General features: G+C 45.4%; 2 protein-coding genes across 5 annotated transcripts; one reads left to right on the top strand and one right to left on the bottom strand.

The window, feature by feature from the left end:
* Positions 1-1,826: 1,826 nt before the first annotated feature.
* smarca4a (SWI/SNF related BAF chromatin remodeling complex subunit ATPase 4a) lies at positions 1,827-18,342 on the bottom strand. 4 transcript variants are annotated; one of them, XM_018738649.2, is made up of 34 exons: positions 18,206-18,342; positions 15,751-16,014; positions 15,417-15,549; positions 14,301-14,756; positions 13,387-13,488; positions 12,512-12,767; positions 12,108-12,234; positions 11,844-12,017; positions 11,578-11,751; positions 11,220-11,390; positions 11,071-11,124; positions 10,688-10,818; positions 10,244-10,298; positions 9,703-9,812; positions 9,423-9,570; positions 8,893-9,056; positions 8,605-8,671; positions 8,387-8,497; positions 7,978-8,220; positions 7,784-7,897; positions 7,056-7,163; positions 6,886-6,972; positions 6,015-6,061; positions 5,771-5,937; positions 5,483-5,646; positions 4,747-4,974; positions 4,578-4,655; positions 4,098-4,316; positions 3,729-3,994; positions 3,403-3,511; positions 3,212-3,313; positions 2,940-3,072; positions 2,670-2,809; positions 1,827-2,507 (listed from the first exon to the last, which is right to left on the bottom strand). In XM_018738649.2, exons 2-34 carry the CDS (start codon positions 15,970-15,972, stop codon positions 2,472-2,474), a joined length of 4,896 nt encoding a protein of 1,631 aa, XP_018594165.1. In that variant the 5' UTR covers positions 15,973-16,014; positions 18,206-18,342; the 3' UTR covers positions 1,827-2,471. The 4 variants fall into 4 exon arrangements, with proteins under 4 accessions (XP_018594165.1, XP_018594166.1, XP_018594168.1 ...); XM_018738650.2 differs by having other exon boundaries at positions 3,403-3,508; XM_018738652.2 differs by having other exon boundaries at positions 13,387-13,485.
* Positions 18,343-19,528: 1,186 nt separating this feature from the next.
* On the top strand, positions 19,529-22,403 carry LOC108925994 (galactose-3-O-sulfotransferase 4). The gene is made up of 3 exons (XM_018738403.1): positions 19,529-19,822; positions 20,456-20,755; positions 21,497-22,403. The coding sequence occupies exons 1-3, from the start codon at positions 19,704-19,706 to the stop codon at positions 22,401-22,403; spliced, it is 1,326 nt and encodes a 441-aa protein (XP_018593919.1). The 5' UTR covers positions 19,529-19,703.
* The last annotated feature ends 3,602 nt before the right edge of the window (positions 22,404-26,005 follow it).

Raw genomic sequence — 26,005 nt, 5'->3', positions numbered from 1 at the left:
AATACGCTGTATTTGCCCTGTTGTTCAACGCGCTTGTGCCGCTCATCCGAGCCATCCGCACAGTCGGCATCCCCATCGCAGGCCCACGGACGCTGGGAAGATTCTGGGCTGCCGGTGGGTGCCCGGCTGGATGCCTCTTTGCTGCCATCTTCACAGTCAGGGTCCTCGTGGCACACAAATGATGCTCAAAGTTCATGTGCTTTTCTGTCACAGGAAAGGCAATGTACCCCAAGTACGTGCTGGGCAGAGTGGGACAATGAGCAGATCTGGCCTGCAGCATAGAGAGGACCAATATCGACAAATGTAATGGTTGCACTTCCATGCTGCTAGAACCATTAGTGGAGAGGAGCAACAGGAAATGTCATTAGGAAGCAGTCAGTTAAATATGACCGCGGTTATGCAGTCATGGTTATAAAAACCCACTAGAACTAGACCCCCTTAAAGGAGAAGTGGAAAAACTGATGTTAATGTGGAAATCCAGCTTGTCCAGTAGGGTTTCTGTGGATGGCAGCAAAATAGCAGCCTGGACTTACATTCAGCTTCTTTTTGAGTGGAACACGCATTATTATCCTACACACAGGATGCAATTTGCTAGGAACTGCAAAACTGAAAGTGTAAGGCAGAGAGGCATCTCGGTACCAATAAAATGGTCATCACTGATAAACGCTGTTCTTTGTCAGTTTATTCTGCTTTCCCATTAAAAGATGAGAGCAGTCATGCACTGAAAGCAGTGCTGGTTCTGTGGTTCATGGAAATTCTGTGAGTAGAGGAACCAAAGCAATCATCACCACACTGTAGTGCTGCCTCTTCTAGAAAGAGGAAAATCTAGTGAGAACTCATGCGGACAATTGACAGCGCAGCAGGTTCCTGGCACTTTTGTTTAACTTGCTTTTTCTCTAAAGCAGCTTATAAGTTACAGTATTTATCCATTTATAGAGCTGTGTAAATTTTAGTACATAAACACAAGGGTAAGTAGTTTTGATCAAGGATACTATTTCAGAAAGTGGGATTTGACACTGGGTCTTCTAAGTGCAGGGCAGTGATGTCAACTGGTATTCCACCCACAATCTCTGAATCATTAAAATGAATAGTCATCATGTAGCTCAAGTCTTGATCCTATGTCAAAATCCCTAGAGCTTCAAAGACAACTGAAACATGAGACAATATAAGCAAACAAAAACAGCACTTTTAAAAAGTTGATTTAAAAGCACTTTACATATCTGGTAAAAAAGTTTTTTTTTTAAACTCAGTTGCCTTTGACATGTAAAGTTCTGGGGCACACGTGACCTTTACGTTCCTTTGTTGACGACATGTGTCCATACTGAGACATTTTATAACACGCCAGCACCCAGCTTTCCTGCAGGTATGGCACAGCTCTGCAGTCCTTAAGATGGACCACTTAATAGTGGTTAGAGCTACTGCCTTTTGACCCAAATGTCACAGGTTCAATTCCCACCTCTGGCTGTAGTACCCTTGAGCAAGGTCCAGTAGAATTACCCAGCTGTATAAATGGGCAAATAATTATATCTTAACATTGTAAGTTGCTTTGGAAAAAAGCATCAGCTAAATGAATTAATGTAAATAACATCCCAGATCACTTCATGTTGCATTGATCGATCAGATTTACGTACTTAATAGCTCTTTGTTCCTTTGCAATTTGGACGAAGTAATGTGAAAAGCTACTGAATCACAAAAGAAAGAAGCTAAATTAGTGGAATGTTTTTCAAATGGTTAAAAAGGAGAAATGAAAATAAAAATTGTTCTTCTAATTTGTTAAAATACTCCTGCTAAGAGTAAGGTGGAGGTGAAAAAAGTGACAGGTAATTTGTAAGATGTCTTTATTGTAGTTTTGAAATCCAGTGACACCGACACGAAACAGAGTCCAATCTCACAGCCACACACATCCCCCACCTCTTGACTGGGGTTGTTGGGTGAGAAAGAGACTGTACTGTGACCCAGTTTGTTTCCTTAAATTAAACAGACAGAGGACAGAATAGTACATCTGAGTGCACTTCTACAGACACACACATGCATTCACGTCTTCGGGACTCACATCGCCGTCATTGAAAAAGAAAGAGAAAGAAAAAAAAAAAAAAAAAAAAAAAAAAAACCTCCAGCAAAACAAATTCAAGGAAAAAAGTCAAGTAAAAACTCCATGTGGTCCACGAGTCATCTGGCAAAAAGTCTTTCAATCTTCGTCACATCACAAGGGAGGGGAAAAAAAAAAAAAAAAAAACCAGGATAGACAAACAGTCCTACACAGTATAATGGAGTTGTTTAAATATGGAAGTTGGATTTGAGGTTTTAAATTTTTTCATTAAGTTCATTTGATAACATTTCATCCTAAAATCACGTCTATGTATGACTACTCTCCCCATGCCCTCATAAGGACCCCGTCGTTGATTCTTCTACATAAAATATATGTTGTGGAAGAGGGATGCCGTTGGGGAACTGGTCCTTTTGGGTACGGCTCAGTCTTCCTCACTGCCGCTGCCTCCTGAACGCTCCTGAAACACCGTCAGGAAACGATCACGTCACACGTAAAGAACGGTGCCAGTCGGACCATAGTGATAAACCGCCAATGCCACACTAAACCTGCAAATAAAAAGCAGGATCCAATAATGGAGGACTTGCAGTGAAATGGTGACAAACTGTTTTTGGATTCTCACCTCCTCCTGCTCTTCCTCACTGTCATCATCGCTCACCACAGGCTTGGCCCTCGAACCACGGCCCATCCTCCGCCGGCCCTTGCCCCTCTCCAGACCCTTCTCCTTTCGACTCAGCTTGATCTTCACCTTCACTGAGCGTGCTGTGGGGCCAGCAACAGTCATACAAACAAGCCTAACTAGGAATGTGGTCCACAGCTAGGGCCAGGGCCAACACTCGCATGCACGCACACACAATTTTTGGGATAGCAAAGATAAGAGGGGAAAACTCACACTCAGACTCAGACCCTTCATCAACTTCCTCCTCCTCTTCCTCACTGTCATCGCCCTCTGTGTCATCCTCCTTTTCGATCTTCTGCCGCACACTGGTGAAGACGGACTGCAGAACAATCGAGTCTTCATAGATCTGCTCATCCGACAACACACGGACAAAGAGGTGAGGGAGATGATCGGCGGTGGAACGGAGAGAACTTTTGATGATGACAGTTTACATGTGCTCACAGCCACTAGAGGGTGAACCGCTCCTACTTCACAGGTATACTCACCAGGGAGCCCTCCAGGTTAAAGGTCTGTGCATTCTGACAGAGCAGCATCACATCTTTCTCCAGATCGTTCAGGCTGCGGTACTTGTGAATGCGAATCCTCTCCTGCGGTAATAGGGAGTTTCAGCAACATCAGCAAAAGTTCGGGAACCAGCATGGGACAGTACACAGCAAGGGAAATAGTCTCAGTCCACCTTGATCTTGCGGAAATCGACAGGCTTGCGGATGAGTTCGTAGTACTCAGGCAGCTCCTTTCTGGAGGGTAGCTGGATGAAGACCTCGCTCAGCTGCCTCCCATTGCTGCTGTGCAGAAGGGAACAAAACAAGATGGTCTGAGCCCAGGGTGCCAGATGATGGCGTGAACCACGGAGGCCTTGTCATTAAGATGTTTATCTTAAAGTGACCATACAGATGATCCAATGTTTGGAATTTAACACTGTCTATCGTAAGAATTATGTAACTTGGCTAAACATAAACTAAAACTGTCCAAAGCTTGTCTGTTGGCTCTTCAGTTACTCACCTGTCCTTATACTTGATGACTGCGTCCACTATCTTCTTCATCTTTTTTGTCAGTGTAGGGGGGTTGGGTGACAGCTTCTCGGCAGGTGGCCGCCCACGCTTCTTGGCCTTCTTACTATCCTCGTCCTTGTCCCGGCTGCGTGAGCCACTAGCGCCGGGTGTGGCCGGGCCCGGCAGGTCCATGTCACGGTCTCGCTTTCGCTTCCGGGTGGTTTTCTTGTGCCGGACCTCCTCCTCAATCTCCTCCAGCGTTCCCTCCTCTATCGCCTAGAATAGGGGGATGTGGAGTTCATCACTAGAGTACACTGGAAATGAAGTAAAAACACTTACATCTTAAATAGGAGATAAAAATCCGAAAACGACTGCTGACCTTGAGCCACTGCTTCTCAGTTAGCGAGTCACTATAGTCAACCTCCTTGCGCTGACGGGAGCCACGGCCAAACATCTTCTCCTCCTCCTCCTCACAGGTGAGGCGCTCCACCTCTGCATCATCCTTCATGATCCAGGTGGGTAGCTCATCCTCCTCCATGAGACGTGGCTTCCGTTTGGGGTTCCGTGCCTCCTCCCTGCGCCGGTCCAGGTCCATGCGCTGCGGGCAAAGGGAGTATTGAGAAGGACTGTGGCTTTACATTTATTCATTTAAATGGTTTTCTCTAAAGTGACTTACAATTACTTTGCCCCTTTACACATCCAGGTAATTTAGGGTAAATACCTTGATCAACAGTGCTACAGCTGGAGGAGGGATTTGAACCTGTGAGTTCTAAGGCAGCGGCTCTAACCACTATGCTACAAGCTGCTTTTTAAAAGTCATGAACAGACAAGGAGACAGAGACAAGGTAGGGACACTGACCATGAAGTGGTCAAACTCCTCCTCACTCCTGGCAATCATTTGGTTAACCGTTTCGTCATCGGGCACCTCATCTTCCTCCTGCAGATGGATACAGGGAATGGAGGTCAGCTTAGGGCTTCGGACTGAGTGTCACAACACACACAGCAGCTGCACACCCTCAAGCCCTCACCTCATCCTGCTCCTCGTGCTCCAGGATGGCCTGCAGGAAGGCTCGGCGCTCGTGACTGGAGGACTTCTGGTCGAACATGCCAGCCTGGATGACCTTCTGGTCCACGTTGAGCTTGTATTTGGCAGCAGCCAGGATCTTCTCCTCGACACTGTTGACAGTACAGAGGCGCAGCACTCGCACCTCGTTCTGCTGCCCAATACGGTGGGCGCGGTCCTGAGCCTGCAGGTCCTGAGAGGGAGGAGGAGGAGGAGGAGGGTCAGAGGGAAAGACAGAAACACTGTAGAGCATATAAATATTAAAATTGAGTACTTTTGAAAAATGAAACAAGTACATCCAAGAGATGATAGAAAAAATTCAACATGCCTTATGTCAGCTGCACAAGCAGAAACACAATTAAGATTTACTAGGACACAATTCCGCCTAGGGATTCCTTCAGGGTCCCTTGCCGGTCCCAAGCCCGGATAAAGGAGGAGGGTTGGGCATGGGGATAGCGACCCCATCCCGTAAAATACCCACACTGCTACAGAAACGCCAGCAAGTACTCAAGACATCTCAGACATCTCGGCCTTGGGAGAAGATGGACTTCCACCTGGAAGTCTTATGACGAGGAGGACACCATTGTGGGCTTCTACCTTCTCTGGTTCCCATTTCCAGTCTTATGTTCGCCATCAGAAGTTCCGAAAATGCTGAGCACTGATTATTGCACTGGGGAGTAAGGAGGTTACTAATGCGTTACCTGATGGGGGTTCCAGTCACTGTCAAATATGATCACAGTGTCTGCCGACTGCAAGTTCAAGCCCAAACCCCCAGCCCTGGTGCTCAGGAGAAAGATAAAGTATTGTGAGGCGGGGTCGTTGAAGGTCTTCAACAGCATGCCACGGTCCTCAGCCTTAGTGGTGCCTGCAGGTCCAGGATCAGACAGAATCCACAATGAGAGGTTGCTAAGGAAACCTGTGCATTCACTCCCTTGAACCCAAACACGGACCTTTTTCTAATAACTGCTTGACATCTCCCTTCAGCTTACCGTCCAGTCGCAGGTACTTGAAGTTGCGGTAGGCAAAGTAGTCTTCCATGATAGTCATGAGGGAGGTCATCTGGCAGAAGAGCAGCACTTTGTGGCCAGTGGCACGCAGCTTGGGCAGGATACGGTCGAGGAGCTCAAACTTGCCTGAGGCACGGTACAGGTCCGGCCTGGAGATTTAGACACCAGGACAGTCAGACCACGGACAGAAGAAATCTATAAAGACATTTCGAACTGCAATACTCACCCTTGGACAATCCCTCCGCTAAATCCTAAGTGCTCAGAAAAGGACTCCTAAAAGAGGAACCACACTGATTAATCAAAGCAGAAGTCTAAATTGTTAGATAAAAAGCTCAGACTGGATTTACATTTATTTATTTAGCAGACGCTTCTCTCCAAAGCGACTTCCAATGAACTCTATGTAGTGTTATCAGCCCACAAACCTTATTCACCAAGATGACTTACACTGCTAGATACACTAGTTACACTGGGTCACTCATCCATACATCAGTGGAACACACACACTCTCTCTCTGTCACTCACACACTATGGAAGAACCTGAACAGCATGTCTTTGGACTGTGGGAGGAAACCAGAGCACCTGGAGAACATGCAAACCCCACACAGACTGAGTGGGGATCGAACCCACGTTCTCTCACACTGCCCAGGTCCTGTGAGACAGCAGCGCTACTCGCTGTGCCACCGATTTAACTAAAGGGCATTAAATCAAGGCTCTTACATTCATGTGTAACACAATTTTGTCATCATTCTCTTTAGCAGCTTCACGGACTCTAGAAGTTCATCACATCTAAATTCATTCATTTAGCTGACGCCTTTCTTCAAAGCAACTTACAACGCTAAGCTACTTACAATTACTGTACCCATTTATACCGCTTGGTAATTTTACTGGAGTCATTTAGGTTAAGCACCTTACTCAAGGGAATTACAGCTGGAGGTGGAATTTGAACCAGCAACCTCTGGGTGCAAAGGCAGCAGCTCTTACCACTGCACTTCTAGCAGTCCCATAAGGTAGAAGGTCCACTTGAAGGATCTGAGCCTGGCTGAGCTAGCTAACTATGAAAACCGACACAGCATTAATGGCATCATGCACGGCAGTACCTCAATGTGCTGGAACATGTATGGGTGGTTACAGATCTTCCTTAGCTGCATGATAGTGTTCATAAGTGTCTTGGTTCCACCTTTGCCCTACAAGACAGGAATGCAAACACTGAAACAAACTGCCACATCATTAGCACCGAAAATCACCCGAGAGGCTCACGCCAACCTACCTTCTTGTCCTTCTCAGAGCCGTCAGTAAGCAGCACGCCCTTAGCCTGCATGTGCCTGTAGAGCACTCTTTGTAGGGCGGACATGTCGCACTTGATCACGTACTCCACCTGGAGCACACAGGTAGAAGAACGGGCATTCGCACATGACGACATCTCCTCAACACGGTCAAATGAAAATCCAGAGGAACTTTCCAATTCTTAACAGACCTACACACTCAGTTTCTCGTGTTAAGATCACATGAATTTTCAGATTCGTCCGACATGTTGTCAAAGGCATGTTTGAAATATTTTAACAGCATTTCGAGAATAAATCTGCTTGTAAACAGAAAAGGCGTGTGGGGACAAGATTAATTCAACTCACTTTCAGCGTTAATATGAGCGCTGCATTCATGAGCGTTGTAATCAATAACAAGATGGCAAATGTTGCGTGTTTAGGCAACAATCAGCACCGAATAAGAGCTTGTGGTGACTTTTTTACTTCAATTTTAATGTAGTTCAAAGTCAATAAGTGTAAATTGAGGTGAAGCAGTATTCATCATATGTTTAGAGCGTCTTAAGGGTAAAAGTGACTATGGACTTTTCAACAAACTGAATTACAACCAGACTATCATTCCTAATTCTGTATTTATAAGCTGTGGAACCAATGTATGTTTATTATATCACACAAAAGCCCACCACAAGTTTAAACGTGTTTGAGGGAAGACACGATAAAGAGTACTGGATGGTACCTTCTCCGGCAGCTGTGCCTCCACTTCCTTCTTTAGTCGGCGGAGCAGGAAGGGCCTGAGCACTTTGTGCAGACGGCGAATGATCAGAATGGTTTCCTCCTCGTTCAAATCCACCTGGGAAGACAAGGGGTTGAAGTGGTCTTTCAGGTCACACGTCAACAGCACTATGAAGTCTGACCAGACACAAACAGTACCTTTTCTCCAGTCATGGCGAAGGGGGCGTTGAACCACTGCTCAAAGGTACTGCAGCTTTTGAAAATGGTGGGCAGCAGGAAGTTGAGCAGGGCCCACAGCTCAGGCAGCTTGTTCTGTAGCGGTGTGCCAGTGAGCAGGAGGCGCCGGGGCGCAAGGTAGTGCGTGTTTAACACCTGCGTCAGCTTGCAGTGATGGTTCTTCATGCGGTGGCCCTCATCCACAATCATGTACTTCCAGCGGATCTGGAAGGAGGTAGAGGTGGTATTTCAGAGATGGAAATGTGCCCCCCTGCTCCTACTGGTAGCACTCAGTCTTACAAGAATGTCGTTTTGCCCAAAAAGTCAGTTTATATGAGAACTTATACAGCAAGTTATTCAGTGGGCATCCCTGACAGCGAAAGAGCCTTACCTTGGCCAACACATGCTTGTCCTTGATTATGTACTCATAGGTGGTGAGCAGCACATTAAACTTGCCACTACGTAGCTGAGGCACGAAAGACCGTCTGGCAGCCGGAGAGCCCTGGAGACACAGAAAGAAGCCGAGCGCACATCAGAATCACATCCATACAGTTTCACAGGTGGCGCTGTGTGCCGTGTCCCAAAGGCAGCACAGACAAATGCGCTTACCTTATAAGACACTTTAACCACCGACGGAGCCCACTTGTCGAACTCGTACACCCAGTTAGAGAGGGTCCTGCAGAAATAATTAAACATTTAAAAAACAGAAAAGACATCAACACCAGTAGAAGTATGTACACCTACACAGCGGTTCAGTAAATCAAAAGCTCAATGTAAAAGCTCCAGCTAACGACTGCCCGACATGACTGTCTGTTGATGAATTCTGCTTGGGCTGCTACACTGGAAGGCATCAGACAAAGAGGGATCTGCCTTCTTTAGGTCAGGCGGCTCACGCACGAGAGGGGCACAATGATGAGAAAAGGCCCGTTGATGCGCTTGTACTCCATGAGGTAGGTGATGAGTGCAATGGTCTGGATGGTCTTGCCTAGCCCCATCTCATCCGCCAGGATCCCATTCAGGTTGTTGTTGTACAGCGATACCAGCCACTCCAGACCCTTGATCTGTGAAAGGGTGACAAAAGCAGGGGTCGGAAGGGATGAAAGGTGAGGGGAACGAACAAGTGGGAATGGAAGCTTTCCGAAACACAAATGTGCTATAAATGGTAAAGAAGCAATAATGCAGGTGGCACTGTGATTAAAATGGAGTCCAGAATGCTTGAGATTTGAGTCCCTACAGAGTCCCCCTGCTATAGCCTTGAGGGATGTGCTAGAGCACAATCTTAATACAAATCCAGATAAATTAGTTGTGGTAGTTATTTCCACTCTGAACGGATCTGCATCACCCAACTGAGGAACAAATGACAGGGGCCTGTTGGTAAAATTAATTCAATTAATAAATAATGTATGAACAAATCAGCTTAAGTCTACCTGGTACTGTTTGAGCTGCCCGTTCACCAGAAGGGAGGACTGGCGCTCAACCTTCTCCGTGACTGCATGGGCCACAGCGTAGTAAGACTGGAGACCACGTGCGAAGGCAGCACCACTGTACTCATCGTCCACGTCCTGCTTGGCGTGCCTGCAAAGAAAAGGTGCATTAAGACGTTTAGAACAAAGCAATTGATTACAGCTGCCAGAAAACCCTCATCGATTAAATGATTTCTTAGGTCATCAGGTGGCATAGCAGTTAATAAGGTGGGCTTGTCCTTACTCGATGATGTGCCGGGCGTCCACCTCTGAAACATCCTCGCTGTCCGGATCAGGGATCTTCTTCTTCTCGTCCACAGTCTGGGAATGCTGAGGCTGCTCGTCTTCCTCTTCCTGTGGGGAGACGGGGTGGAGGGTGAGTTTGGCACCAAGCTATACCAATGTGTTGCACTGGCACTAAGGTCTACTACATGTTCACTGCTGCAAATACTCATTTATAAAATCCTTAAATCCAAACCCATTTGACAGCGAATCTGTATACAATACAACTGGACTGTGATCTAAACCACCTAAAATCCACAAACTGTCTACGTCAAAGTTCAGAAACAGAGCTGAGATCAACAAACGGTGGGATGTTTCTGCTTGTTGACACCGGTGCTGTCCTGCAGTTAACAACAAGAGAGCCTTGGCAGTATCCTAGATGCTGATAGCTCAAGGCTATCTCAAGGCACCCCCAGCAGTTTCCACGTGCAACACAAACACACGCATGCACAGAACATAACCGTCCTGTTGTTCTTACAGAGACGAGGGACAAAGGGTCATACCTCTTCCTCCTCTGAGCCGCTATCTTCACTGTCAGACCTGGGGGCCACTTCATATCTGGTAGAACGACATTCATTTTGAATTTCCAAACACAGAGCTTAAAAAGCCAGTAAAATGTTACTACTTTTCACTTTATCTCTTGTTCCACAGGATGCTGAAGCCACAGAATTAAACAACCCATGTGATGGCCTGGAAGGCCATTTGTGAGGTGTCCTTTATAATAATGTTATTAAAAACGGTAAACCGGAGGAAGCAGGAAGACCCGTACAGCACAGTCTCGTTGCTGCCAGCTACTCATTTTCTTGCATAATAGAGAACATATTTTAAAGAGCACCACCCAAACTGTACATGCTACAATGCTGAGATCTAACGACTTATGAAGAGCATTCTATGAGGTTTAGGGGTGGTGCTGGGATAACGTGAAAATCCCAGGAATGTACACTTACCCCGGATTCATCTCCAGCCAGGCTTCTAGCTGGCCAGCCTTGGGGGCATCCACCCCAGTCAGGATTTTGCCGCTGTCCACATGGATGACCTTGACAGGAAGGTCACTCATCTGGCTAGTCTCATCCAGGGGCTGCAGAGGCAATGAGACAATCCAGCTCAAGGCTCCTAAATTCAATCAGACTTTTCCTGTTCATTCCTACCGTGTCTCATTCCAGATGGTGAACACCAGCAAGCTTCTTAAAAGCTAGCCTGAATAATAAGTAACCGTCCGAATAGGAACTTAATTTATTAAAAGAGAGATACAAAACTGGGACAGTCACCTGAGGGAGGATAGGTGAGCTACTCTATTAGTGTAACTAGTCCAACCCTTCATCGCACTCACCTCTCCATCTGGCCCAAGAGCAGCAGCAGTCTGTCCCTCTACATTCTCCTGATTCTGTGGAAAAAAGCTCATCAGCCTCACAACCCATGAAAATCTAATCAACCTACAGGGGAAAATAAAAATAATGAAATATGTCCACAGCCCCTTACCTTCTTCTTTTTCTTCTTTTTCTTCTTTTCCTTGAGTGCCTGGGCAGCCTTGTGGGCACGCACCAGCTCCGTCAGGTTGGCCACATACTCGTCTGTCTGCTGCAGCAGGTAGGCCAAACGCTTGTCCTTCTTCTGGTCAATCAGCTTCCTGTAGCCCTCTTCATCCTCAGCCTGAAAGAGGTACAAATGTCTCCTCACATTACAGTCCTGCTTCTTCTACAGTCTTCACACTATGCTTTGCCTAATCCCACATCTCCACCATTATTCATTGGCTCCTCTTCTCAGTATCAACCCCATCACCTACAATCCTATAGATCCCATCTCTTTCACGTCCACAGCTATACCGCTCTTCTCTTACCATCAGCCTCCGCATTCGCTCCTTCTCGATGCGCTCATTCTCCTTCTTCTGCTCGCGCTCAGTGTTGGCATGGTAGGTGGCCACAGCCTTGGTCAGCTTCTGGATCTTTCCTGTGATGGAGCGGTGGTACTCCTTGAAGTCCTTGGCATGCTGGAGGATGCTGTTAAGGTATTCCTGTAAAAGATTTTCCAACCCATGAGTCTGTACCGGATGGAAGAGAAACACTTCATAGCCAGACAGATGAGAATCAGCCACTATGTGTTCACCTGATGTTTCTGACGCCTCTTGCGCTCCTGCTCGATCTTCTGCTGCTTCTCAAGCTTCTCGGTGATGCGAGCCTCTCGTAGGGACTGCCGCTTGCTACGTTTGTAGGCCTTGGCATTGAGGGCCGTTTCCAGAGCTGTGTCTCGCCGCATACACACCACAACTTCCTGACGCAGCTGTGGGGCCGGTTATCAGACAGTGAGCTCCAAAATGGGGACGAGAGAGATGACTGGTCCACGGTCTTTGATTAAAAAAAGAATACGTACCTGTCTTTGGAAGTTGAGTAACCTGAGTGCCTTAAGCTCAATGTTAGCCTTGGTCCGGAGGTCACCGGCCAGAGAACCAGGCAGATTCTCCAGCTCCTGGATACGGTGTGCAATGCGTGCCTGCAGCCTGATTCCACCAAGGGAGGGGAGGATAGACCATAGATCATTATTTACTAGACCATTTTAAAACCAGTTACATTCTAAGAAAGTGCATAACGTATTTCACATCAGGAGGACAGAAAAATACAACCGTTAAACCAGACGATTTCCAAACAAAATGTAAAGTAACACCATACAAATTAAAATACTTAATATATGACTACTCCCTTTCATGTACACCGGATGCTGCGAGCCACTCAGCACTCATCAACTCTTTACCACCCTCCACTCTGTGGAAGCCCCACCTGTACTCCCGTTCCTGTAGGATCTCCACTGGGTCCAGCCCACGGGGCTTTTGGATGGGTGTTATGCGGTTCTGTTTCTGGTGCAGCACCATGGGGGTGGGCTGAGAGGGCTGCCCAGGCGACTGAGTCTGGGGCGGCATCACTGGAGAAGCAGCTGGAGGCATGGAAGGAGGAGCAGGGGAAGGACGACCTGTAGGCTGTGGAGGAATAAGCTTCTGGGGGGTGCTGGAGGGGGTGGCTGCGTTCACAATCGGTCCTTTAAGAGAAGATGATAAAAAGTAGCATGTTTTACCTCCAAGGAAAGAAATTAGTTTCAGTTGTATTGAAAAAGCCAAGAAGTTCAGGCACAAATGTTATGACTAAATTAAGCACCAAAGCAGTGAACAGTGGCTGAATAGAATGATCCCTGAATTCCATGTTCTTTTTTGCATGTTCTCCCAAATTCACCATAGTTGATAACCCAGTTCTTTTGTCTCCTCCATCAGAGCTACATCAACCCAGCAGGGATTAAACACAGGCAGACACCTCCTTTGGGAAAATGTGAACAATCAGCAGGCTTCATCGGGTGATGCAAGATGCTTGAGAAGTCATGCTTGAATGCTATTTACTTGACTTCGACTGCAACCACATTAGGTGTCACGGTAACTGGGAGGAACGCAGCTGACTTTCTCACCAAGGGGAGAAACAGGTCAAATAGGGTTCCTCTCCACAGTACTACAACTGTGCTATACGAGCATTAAAACCCTGGTCCTGATCATAGGATGCATGGTAGATTAGCAGCGTGATATGAGGGAGGCTGAACCCGAATTTACATGTCAATATTGACAAGACTGCTTTTCCTAGATGAGCTGTGACAATCCAAAGCACGTTCTTGCCTTCTGGCCATGTTTTGGGAGGTCCATTGGGGGGCTGTCCCTGCATTCCTGGAGGAACGCCGGACGGTCCTGGAGGTGGCATGTTAGGCCCCACCATTCCTGCTGGAAGAACATCGACATGCAATGAAGCAACTTCGCTGATATTTCTATTCACAGGTCACAATTTTTTCTATATAGCATATTCACCTGCATACATGACTTAAGTGTGCTGGTTTATTCTGATCCTTAGGTACCACAGTGATTAAAATAATGCATGATAAAGCGTTCTTACTAAAATTTATGGCAAGTAAAGGTTGTATTGTAAATATAAAGTCTACTTCCCAACAGTTAAAGGAAATTCAAGGAGGAAAACACATAAGGAAAAAAAGAACAAAACCATACGCTGTCACAATGCAAAGGAAAATACAAAGTGCCAGCAACTTTCATGTGACACCTACCCTCCAATCAGATTTAAGATAAGACGTTTGTGTTTGTCCGTGAAATACTAAATCACGTACTTACATTTACTCATTTAGCTGACGCTTTTCTCCAAAGCGACATACAATGTTAAGGTTACAATTATTTGATTATTAGATTTATTTGGTAATAACTGAGAAAGTTTAGACAGCTATTCAGGTTTTGTTCAACGTGGGTCATTCTTGAGGCTCCAGAGAGCATTATAATTTTCCAATTTAAATTAAATTTACGAAAATACTTAAATTGCACGTAAGGGTGTCAGAGCAAGGGTATGAAATGGGATAGGAACCAATCTTTGCCACTAGATGTCACTAGATACTGTTCATTTTTGTTTTTGTCAAATTTTAAAATGTTAGAAGTGTAATCAAAACAACATTTAAAAATGGATATCATAACAGAAGTGGCCCATCAGTTCATATATGGCTGCGCTGGCCTGGTTAGGCTTCAGATTCACTCACCATGCGGCCTGTTGTAGTTGGAAGGTGCCGGTCCAGGGCCTGACCCAGGACCAGTTCCAGGGCCCGTAGCTGGGGGCATATTGGCCATGGGTGGCTGCTGCATTCCAGGCATAGGCCGCTTGCCCTGCACTGCCATCTGTAAGTGGTCTGACAGTGGCTGGCCACGTGCCAGCATCTTGTAGGCCATAATCTGGGCCCGAAGCTGGTGCAGTTGGTTCTGATTGAAAGGTGTGGGCCCACCAGCTCCACCGGCACCTCCGGCTGCACCTGGGGCTCCAGCACCACCACCGGCACCTGCCTGAACCCCACCACGGTTCTGCTGGGCTATTGCCTGGGGGTCCCCGCCATCATGAGGGACTCCACCTGGGCCAGACGACATCATTGGGCCAGAAGGAGGGCCGTTGGCTGGGACAGGGCTTGGTGCGTGCTCAGAACCCCCTAAAGGAGATGAGTAACCTAGTAAGGCAAAACCACAGGGTCAAGAATCAATGGATATTCTGTACAGGTGCATGACATCAGTGCAATACCCTTTTGCCTACATAACAAATGTAATTTGCGATAAAAAAATAAAGAAAAAGATGCTTTTCACATTGCTACAATGTGTTGGAGTTTGCCAGCAGAGAGAAAAAAAAAAAAAAAAAACCTTGCAATAGCAATATTGTGTAAATGCAAACCCAGAGAAGCAGACAACAGTGAGTCACATATTAAATAGCACGACAGGAGCTGCTCTTTTTGTAGCCACAATATAAACTATGGAGCATCCCTCCCACTGCAAGCCTGCATAGCCACTTAGATTAAAAACAATTCAAAGATTTTCGGCCCTCTATATTTCCTCTGAAGGATAAATTTACTAGCACCCGTTTTTTTACTCATTTAAAAAAAAGCTGAGCTGCAGGTTGTAGCTCATGTTATCTTGCAAAACACCAGAAACTATTTCAAAATTCAGCCTGTTTATAAATGAAACTCAGTCCTGTGTTTAGGAACTGACAATCATTCTAGATTTCCACTGTGCTCCAAGATGTGAGATTATGTACATACATCAATGACTAATACTAGGTCACATTAAGTGTAACCCCATTTTGCACTGCGGTATCCTCAAAGCTTCAGTTTGCGTACCCTGGGAGTGTTGGTCCATGGGGCTAGGTGGGGGTCCCATACCACTATGGCCCCCTGGTCGCATGCCCATGCCCTTCATCTGCCCGTAGCGAGGGTCATCGGTTATGCCTTTTTCAAGCATGCCTTCCATTGGCTGAGGAGAGAGACCCAATCGTGTTTTTAACTTTACGCAGATCACCAAAATATACCAACACAGTGACAGGACCCTGACGTCACCCAATAAACTAGAGTTAGAGAAGAGACAGAACACATAACTGTGACAGCTGTCAAAATTTCCAAGGCAAATCAGTTCAGATTTCTTGCTCCCATCACCATGCAAGACAGCAACTCTTACTTTATGCATTGGGTGCATGCCATCCTGGGGGTATCCTGAAGGGCCCTGGGGTGGGAGAGGATGGCCTGAGGATGGGGGTCCTGGGCTGGGTCCCATCATGCTATGTGCAGAACCAGGAGAAGGCCCTGGACTGGGACCAAGCATGGCCCCCGGAGACGGTCCCGGACCTGGAGAGGGGCCAGGACGGGGTGTCCCTCCCATGGGGGGATCTGGGGTGGACATCTCTGCCGATCCTGCTTGGCGACAAATCGGCAAACCGCTGACCTGCGACAATACAGAAAGACCGCAGTAAGACAAAAACATTCAAAGACCTAATCTACAACATTCTTACTGTTCACAGCAGCTCTTATACAAGCCAATTTTGTCACGATTATGCCACACTGAAATGAGCAATGAGCATAAGTGAAGCATAATCATCTCATTCCTAATTCACAGACAAGCAGAAAACCAGATCCAAAGAACAGCTGCACCGGCTTTATTGACTGTCTGCTGCCTAAGTAAGTACGCTACTACTGGAAGGGAGCGTGCAGACTGGTGAAGACCATTTTCGTGACAATGCAGGCTTGCATATTTGAAACCTCATGTTCGTGTCCTTATTGTGACGACAATAAGACATGGGCTGTTTTCAACAGACAAAGCAGCCAAACAAAAAGAACAGGTGGACCACGACTGATCAGTTACACCGAATCCAGATCTGATGCAAAACTGTAAATGAAGGGGTTGGATGGAAATCTATACAATGGTGTCAGGTTTGACACCTTTCACAAGTATAAAAAACAAAGGTACGGTTCAGAGCAAGGCTCAGCTTCTTTCCTTACGCATATCGCAAACCGGGGTACTAAACCAGTTGCACTGTAAGATATGATCAAATGCACAATGTAATTAACTGATCCACAGTTCCTGAGTAACAGAATAAGTCTAGACCCGCGGACGGCAGAAACGGTAGTGTTCAGGGCTGCCGCTTTGCACTCTGAAGTTTCCAGGTTTGAACCCCGCTCCTGCTGTAGACCCACCGATCAAGGTACTTGGCCTCAACTGAAACGGAAAGATTACCCTGCTAATGGGCGAACCACTGTACAGTTGCATATGTTGCAGCCAAATACAGGTTAATACTAACAACAACACAGTGCTTCATACAAACTACTATCGATTTCAAAACTCTGACCTGCGTTCAACTTTTATTTAACGGCCCCCAACGCAGAGGTTGTATAAAGGCTGTTTGGCAGGGGGCCTCTGTGTGGTACCCTGAGAACACCACAACCGATGCTCCTTCCACCTGCCACCACGTGACCGAACACTGCCGACTGTTTACCGACACGCTCGTTGCCCCTAGTTACGGAAGCACGCGGAAACGGCGAGGACCACAGTACCGGTCATTATCCCCCCCCCCCCCCCACCCCACGTAATGGCCAGACTTGAAACTGCAAGACTTTAAATTTATACTTGTTACGCTCACTGCTATCCGCCAAAAAATATATAAAAACCATAATATTGACAGGTGGACAACAGATTAGCTGATACTCTGATTTTTTTGATGATGACTCTAGCTCAACTATTCTATTGTAGGCGAAAAAAGGGGGGAAATGTTATGTTTCGGGATGACCAGTAAAATCCACTGAATTTTTTTTCCCCTTATTTGATTATAAAAAAAAAAAAGTGGTGAAAAAGTCGAACCGTGCACAGCGACGAGTTACGAGGAAGCCGCTCCATTATCTTAATTATGCTACCATGGAGACGCCGGTAAAACAGCCATAAAACTCTGCTCTGCTGCATACAAACCAAACTTCTGTCACTTTGTGTTCTAAATGAGATGCTTGGGAGTTGTTTTTAGTCAGGTTTACCGGTTTTGCGTTCTAGATTTCGACTCCTGATTTAACACGAGAGCCAAACACACCGCGAGCGCCGGCGCGAGCTCCACACACTCACTCACACTCACTCACTGCTCACCCGTCACGTTCCTCGTCCTTCACAGAAGATCATACAGAACTACACAAAACACGAGCTCTTGTTTCTCCGCTAGTACGCCGGAGAGCGGAAAATTAATGGAAATTAAGCAAAAAGTAAGACAAAGTAGAAAAAGGCACAAAGGGCAAGCGAGCCGGCCATGCTGGTTTCCTCCATTACTGATCGTCGCCTCGCGATTCCACGCAGCCCCTCGGTGGGTTCTTCACTCACTGCGAGCACAGGCCAGGGATGTAAATAAACAGAAAGTTTGTTTTCTCCGAGTGCCGATTGATCCAGCGCGCTTCCCGTACCACGGACTCCGCTCCCGAGCCCCTCATTCATTCATTGTGGCCGCGCAGAGCGGAGCGGCTCGTCATGTCGCCGGTCCGGACAGCGCCGGGCGACGAACACACGATGAGGCGTCGGAAAACCCCGCCATTCTCTACTGTTTACACCAAGAGTTCGCCGGAACGCGGAATAATGGAGTTAAAAGACATTTAGGCTAACTTACCGACGATAGTTCGCGCCTTAGCCGGTTTCTCCCCCTCGCTTTATACAGCTAGCCAGAAACAAAGAGCGACTGAAGCAGCTCGCTTTTTCCTCCCCCCCTCGTTCACCCCCCTCCTTTCGGCTGATCGTATCACAGACGCACCAGCAGCAGCGACGGCGAAACGGCTCTAGCGCCCCCTGGAAGGCCTGTGTTTTCCTCGTGTTTCCAAACGGCGAGTCAAGGCGCATGCGCAGTCGAAGCCTCGCCGCAGGGAAGGAATGCGGGCGAAGCGCGGCCGTGGGGGAAGGGCGACCGCTCTATTTGCGTGGAGCTATTGTGAAAAACGAAACGCGATATTGTGTGTGTGCACATCTAATGTGTTCTGTTGTTTATTTTGCGGCTACAGCAACATTAGGATTTAGCCATGTACCAACGGGAGCTGTGTATTCTTGTACGACTGCATCTCAGCCGCTCGCACTAGCCGTTTCTCTCATTTCATCTACAAATGTTTTTTTTTAATCATGCTAACTGGGTCATGAACAAACTCCAGATAAAATAATATGATGCGCAGTTACAAAATAAGAACGTTAAGTATGATAGTATGTATACAGAAAGACTTTATGCTTGAAGCTACTATCTAGCACGTCCAGGCTGTCATACTTCGCTTCTTTACTTCCTCTTTCTGTGGCGGGTACGTTGTTTACCGTTGAGCAATCAGCACGTTCGCACTGAAGTTGATGGTGTGGCATTTTGACCAATCAGAATGGACGCTTCTCCATCCGTTTACGTCACGGTGTGAGCACTGCAAACCAATGGAGGCCCCGTGAATTCATTGATCTTTAGGACATCTGGAACGGATGAATCCTTAGTGCACAGTTTTGTAGCGCAGTTTCTACGCAACTGTGACTCCCCTTCCCACGCAAACATATGTATTTATATATAGTATATACGCATTAGTGTAGGATGGAGCAACTTCTGTGTAATTGTAAAATCTCATACAGCTCTATATCAGTATTATGAAGTAATTAAGTAAAAGTAAACTGGAAATAAGTGTGAATACCATTACAGTTTAGCAGGTCTACTGTGTAACTAAGCAATAACATAAATGAGTGGAGAGTTATTTCTCCACATTATTAGTATTATTTTCTGTCGGTAAAGATTACCGACCTCTTACGGTAGTTCTGAAATAAGTGACCTTGTTTAGGTACTGCCATTGACAATCATTATCGTGGCACTTTCTCATCATTGTGAATCATCACCTGTGAAACCTACTTGTCCAATGAAAGGGGGCATCGAACAAATTGTTCATATTAAAAGAAACCTTTCAAATGATCAATTCGGGAACCCAAGATCCTTTCTGAGCCAGATTAGGCGGGTGAACCAAGGTCTGCTTGAGGATCAGCTTGAGGACCTGCTCTCACCTTCAAAGAAAAATATCCAATCACTGTTGTCATGTTAGTGCTCAAGCACTTGCACACATAACGGCGGAGGAATCTCTCTGGACCTGTGACCACGGGAGATGACTGTACGTCGGTGGTCTGGCCACCTGTGGAGACACCGTGGGACGTTTCTTCTTGTTACCTTGGTGACTACCCTGCTTCTCATACTCTGGGCCTCTCAACTCCTGCAGCATCCCAGGTGAGCTGTCGCCCTCCCTTTAAGCCGACAAGTCTGCCTTCGTGGCCTTTCAGTCCCACTCATTCGTTTGGTTATTTTTTAGCACAATAGTGGTAGGACAGCAGGTAGTGTAGTGGTTATAGCCAAAATCTGGCACTCAGAAGATCCAGGTTTAACTCCCACTTCCTGCAGCAATACCCATGAGCAAGGTGCTAAATTGCCAGTGCAAATGTAAATAAATAAACTCCAGTATAAATTCCACGTCTGTATACATACGTAAATAACTTCAAGTAGCGTAACTTTGTCAATCCCTTTGGAGAAAAGTGCTGGTAAAATGAATGAAAAACAATTTTTCTACCTAATGAAAGTAATGTTACTTTATTATAGCTTAAAGCATTTTATGTATAAATAGTTATTTCCAGACTGCAACTTTTGGTAGTAAAAGCAGTTAGGAATACTTTAACAATTACAATGACATGGCAACAAGTTTTGGACCATAGCTGAAGTTCTACCTTTGATTTCTGTTTTTGGTACATGAGCTTTGTATGTTTTCCCTACCCTGGGCCTTCCTGAACGTAGCTGTGAATTTAGGAGCTTGGGTTTAAACTAAAACTATTTGTGTTTTGTTCTAAAAGTCACTTTTTTTATGTTCAGGGGCAGACACATTGCACCGGCTGTAGAGAGGATACCTTACAGCAAACATGTTCCTACCATCATAGCCCCCCCCACAGCCCACAGGGGAGGAGGGGGTCAAATGCCAAAATTACGGCCTCCCCGCAACCCCAGTGAGCATCCTGCAAGGAGAAAGAGGAGGCATCTTCCCCCAGTGGCTTTCCTCAAGATGTCAAAAACTGGTGGTAGCACCGTGCAGAACATCCTGTTCCGGCTGGGGGAGAGGGAGAGTGTCACCTTCGCCTTCCCATACTACACCTACCAGTTCAGCTACCCACGGAGGTATTACTTTGTGTGAATACTGTCCAGCAACAGCTAAAACAGTGTTAACAGCTGCTGCACTTAAATCTGAAAGGATGTCACTTGCAAGTATTCTTGGCTGAGATACTTAACTTGAATCTTGGTTCAAGCTGGTTACAGTTAATACACACACACATACACACACACACACACACACACACACACACACACATTTTCTGAACCACTTGTCCTATACGGGGTCGCGGGGAACCGGAGCCTACCCGGCAACACAGGGCGTAAGGCCGGAGGGGGAGGGGACACACCCAGGACGGGACGCCAGTCCGTTGCAAGGCACCCCAAGCGGGACTCGAACCCCAGACCCGCTGGAGAGCAGGACCCGGTCCAACCCACAGCGCCACCGCACCCCCCACAGTTAATACATCTACTGTATAAATGTACATATGGGAACAACTGCAAAATATTTTAATAATTTTGGATAAGATGAACAGGATAAATTCTAAATAATAACACAAAAGAAATATGAGCGTCAATTAGTACGAGAATTCATCATCCACTGTAAGGTGATTTAAGGTGATAAGGCTAAAGTATAAATGAGCCAGCATCTCCATCTCATAAGAGAACAAGATACTGAACATCACTGGTGATTTCAGAGAGGACCGAACATTTTTGAGAATGAAGTGTGTCCTGTCATGTTCTGTTATATGTCGTGGTACTAGAATGAAATGAGCAGCCATGTTGTTATTTCCCCTCCAAATGCTCTAGGTTCCGTGCTGAGTTTGTAGATGACTTGCCAGCGGGTTCCACACAGTATGACATTCTGTGCAGCCACATGCGTCTGGATATGGGACAGCTGAGGCAGGTGATGCCCCTGAACACAGTCTACCTGTCTTTGTTGCGGGACCCTGTTCACACCTTTGAGTCCGTGTTTAGCTACTACATGTCCACTGTGCCAGCCTTCACGCTAGCCCAAAGAGCTGCTGCATCCCACAGCAAGTCAGCACTTCATGTCTTCTTGGAGGCCCCAGAATCCTTCTGGGATCCTGCAGAGCCCTGGAATGGCTTGGCACGAAACCCTATGAGCTTTGACCTGGGCCTCAACAACTGGGGCTGGAATTCTTCATGGGCAGAGGATCTGGCACGCCTAGATCAGAAATTTCAGCTGATCATGGTGGCTGAGCATTTTGATGAGTCACTGGTCCTCCTAAAGGACCTCTTGCAGCTGGATCTGGAGGAGCTGGCCTATGTGCGCCTAAACACCCGCAGCGCAAAGGACGTTGTCAACCTGAGTGAAGAGATGAGGGCCCGAATTCGCTCCTGGAACAGCCTGGATGTGCTGCTTTATGACTTCTTCCTTCGGGCATTCTGGGAAAAGGCTGAGCGATACGGCATGAACAGGTTGCGGAGAGAGGTGGCAGGACTGAGGGCAGTGGTGGAAGGCTTCAGGCGCAGGTGTCTGTCCAGGGAAGGGGTTCTGCCAGTGGAGCTAGGGGACTTGATCAGGCCTTGGCAGTCTGACTCCGCTACCATCCTGGGGTATGAATTACGGGGGAACCTGACAGACCCAGAGCAGGAAACCTGCTTGAGGCTTGTGCTGCCTGAGTTACAGTACCACTCATACCTGTACTTCCAGCAGTATGGTCGTGACATGAGGTCTGTTCCTGAAGAGTAGCCCAGGCAAGATGTTTTTCCAGAGCAAAATATGCTGTTAGAGAATTTTTGCCCAGTGAAATTTTCATCTGATAAGATAACATTTTTCTTTTTGTAAGACTAAAGATTATTTTGATAGAACCAAAATATATCAAAGATAAATATAAATGTAAAATATGAAATATATAAGGAAGCAGAATGTAAATGTGTGTATGTAATGTTAATATGCATAATCTTAATATATGGATAAGATTTTTAATATAAAATATGTATTTTACTACATCAATAAGAGGCACAAAAAGCCCTACTGAGGGTGTGAAACAGCTGCTTTGTATTTAGGTCAGATTCTACAGAGGAACAACTCATTTCTGGACAGTAACTGGATAGCTGTTGATTTCACATGCAGCCCTGGGCATGTTACATGATCTTAGATGTCCCATATATCAGGAATCTATTAAAGCACTTCCTGTCACATGAGCAATCTCTGTATTGGGCTCATCCATCGGGTTCCTACAGCTTCAGCTTCTGTAGAAATAAACCAGGGGTTTGAGGGAGTGGCAGCCACTGCTCTGACCTTAGATATTACTCAAAATTTCAATGTCACTTGTGTACAAAAACAAAACTGAATTCTTCAGCTTGTCCATAAGTCACCCGTTTTATTAAAATACATTGATGAAAACATTAATCTAATTTCAATAATTGACATTAATCTCAGTCTCATGTTTTCCATCTTTTTTCAATTTTCAAGCGTTTGTCTAGTGCAGAATTGCAGTGGTGCAGAGCCTATTCCAGAGACCTGGGGACGCATCAGACGTGATGCCAGTCCATCACAGGGTATAATCGATTTAGACTCAATCCCAAAAGTGCTTTATGAACATGTAATTATAACAAGTATTATTCATTAATTTTTAAGTGTCTCCACTAATTGAGCTGGGTACATCGCAGCAAAGAACATACTTTTTGTATCATTACTTTATTCATCTAACCTACAAGTAATGTGAAAATTCTCTAATTGCACAAAACAAATAGTAGGGTCTAGAGATGTCCAGATGTAAAACTGAGCCAGCAGTAGCTTCGTTTTGGAGAAAAAAAGTTGATAGTATAGACCACCCTGGGTTTTTATAAAGTTCAGTTAGGATGCCACTGTCAAGAACACATTTTGTGCGTTTTGGGATGTAGAAACAAATTCATAACCGAAATTATTGATAATTATTCAGGATTTTTACCATTGAAATTAATAATTAATCAGGATTTTGACCAAGTTGATCTCTAAGCAAATTACACATGTACTTTTTAATCAAATAAATGCATCAGTTTGATTCTTTCTCAGAATTTTTATTTCATATACTTCATGTCAGGCACCTTCTTTACTGTTTTAAGCAAAATAATGGTGCCATTATAAAAACAACAGCACTAACAAAAATGGTTTGAATGCAAATGACAGATCAAGGAATTGTAGTGTATGCAGTTTACGAAAAGTTCCACCTTGTAATGCTTATATTACTCGAAACACAGAAATATCAGGTTTGGTAGTAAACACTGCAGCTATGGGTAATGCATCGATAAAAAAAATTCACAGATGTCATGAATATAAATACATAAATAATATAAAGTGCATCCACAATCTGATTAAATAAAGTTTTTAAATGAACTGTAAGCTTCGTTGATTTAAATGAATGAAAAATATACAACATATGATAATGTGGCAATTTAAGCATAAAACAAAACAGAAAATAGCTGCTTTAAAAAGGCAGATACACAAGTGGGCTACATAGATATCTTTTCACAGTTCTCACATTTTTTTCCTCCACACTACACAGTTTACTAACTGTACTAACAACCACACCTTCAATTCACTAAAATCACAGAAGTATTTAAAACAGTCCTGCCTATGGTATCAAGTGGGTGAGTGACTATTCTTTTCCATGAGATGTTTGCATCCGAAAAAAAACAAAACCCTAACTATAAACTGTGGTGAAAAATGGCTTCTCACAGAGTCTCTGGGCAATACAAAAACCTGAAAAAGAAACCACTGTCTGCACATAATGTATGTGATACTAATCTAATATGCAACACTGAGGTCTGATGGAATTGAAATAACTTTTAATATATTTTATATTTTTATATATCAATATCTACCAGTAGGGGGCGCCATATCACAAACTCACAGACAAACAGAGGCCCAACAAAGTTGTACAAAACTCAAGCCAGGAGCAAACTAATCAATAGACTTTGCATATATTAAGTAGAGTGTAAACAACACTTGATGACTAAAACACTGATGCTTCTAAACTTCAGGTGTAACATATAACAAAGATGATTGCATACATCTGAGAGAAGAGAAAAAACAGTTTTAGCCAATCTTTCAAGAAAATGTTTTCGCACAGTGCTTAGAGCAGACCGGGCACGCGTTTCGTTTCGCTCACGTATTTTGGTATCAGCCCTGTTACCGATAAGCACATGCTGATGCCTTCTGCAGAAACCAAGAAACTGCATTCATTTCACAGCCAACGTGTAGGTACCTGCACAGTCCATGAGGCGTCTTCATTTTCATAACTACATTCACATGCATTTAATTCACGGCGAACCTTTAGCTTTTGCCAAAGCTTCTGACCAAAATGATCCCTTTAATCCTTGTAGGTGAGACATCAAAAATGGGTGAAATTCCCATTTATATGTTCCGAATCTTAATTTTCCCTCAAAAAATAAAAACATAGCCCTTAGAAGCAATAATCGTGTCCGCCGCCGGAATATCAGCGTATCCTGCTTACGTGTACGAGCATGAAAAACGAGGGTTTTGCAAAAACGAAAGAATCCTACAATGGTTTTACTTTTTAAAATTCTCTATATATTTCAGTCTATCATCCCTGGCAGGTTTTGAATGAAAAGCTTTGGAACAAGTTATAGATATGTTATTTTTCAGACTAAAATACAGTACTTTACACTAAGCTAAACCAAGTGATCTGAAAATGAATGCCATGGATGAGATGTACGTGCACTGGCCTTCTAGGTGTACTTACCCAGGATGTCCAAGGCTGCGGCCACGTGACCTTGTGCGTGACCTTTTGGTGCCCTAACGAGAGATACACAACCCAGCAACACCACTCTGCCTCCCTTACCGCCACCTGCAGCCAGCATGGAACCACTGCGGCAGTCCAAGATGATAACTGAGCCTTTGACCTTTGCGCTGGGACATGGTATATTTTATACTGTTATAATGCTGCAGCAGTGCCAGGCAACATTTAAAGCCAAAGTATACAGCTCTGCCTTGGAAGACCTGTTGCTTATCTCCAGCTGGTCCACATAAAAGACACAATAATGGCCAATTAGCGCCAGTGTGGTGGTGTCCCGTTGCCATGGACATCGGGCTACCTGAAGATCATAAAGGTTTTGGTGAACCCCAGCTGCTGATAACCTCTTGACATTCGGAACCGGAGTGACGTGCAACTGTACGTTCACAGCGTTTACCGTCTTTTCCTTTCTCCCTTACTGCATCCCCGTTACCCATCACACTGACAACATGGACATGAAGACGTGTGCCTGCCAAAAGTATTTCCAGTGTTTTGTTTGCGTTCATCTAAGTTATTCTGATCGGCGTGAATTTTTCGTTCTACTTTCCATTTT

Source organism: Scleropages formosus, chromosome 3, assembly GCF_900964775.1.
Source record: "Scleropages formosus chromosome 3, fSclFor1.1, whole genome shotgun sequence".
Taxonomy (NCBI): Eukaryota; Metazoa; Chordata; class Actinopteri; order Osteoglossiformes; family Osteoglossidae; genus Scleropages; species Scleropages formosus.
This window is presented reverse-complemented; position numbering and strand designations above follow the sequence as displayed.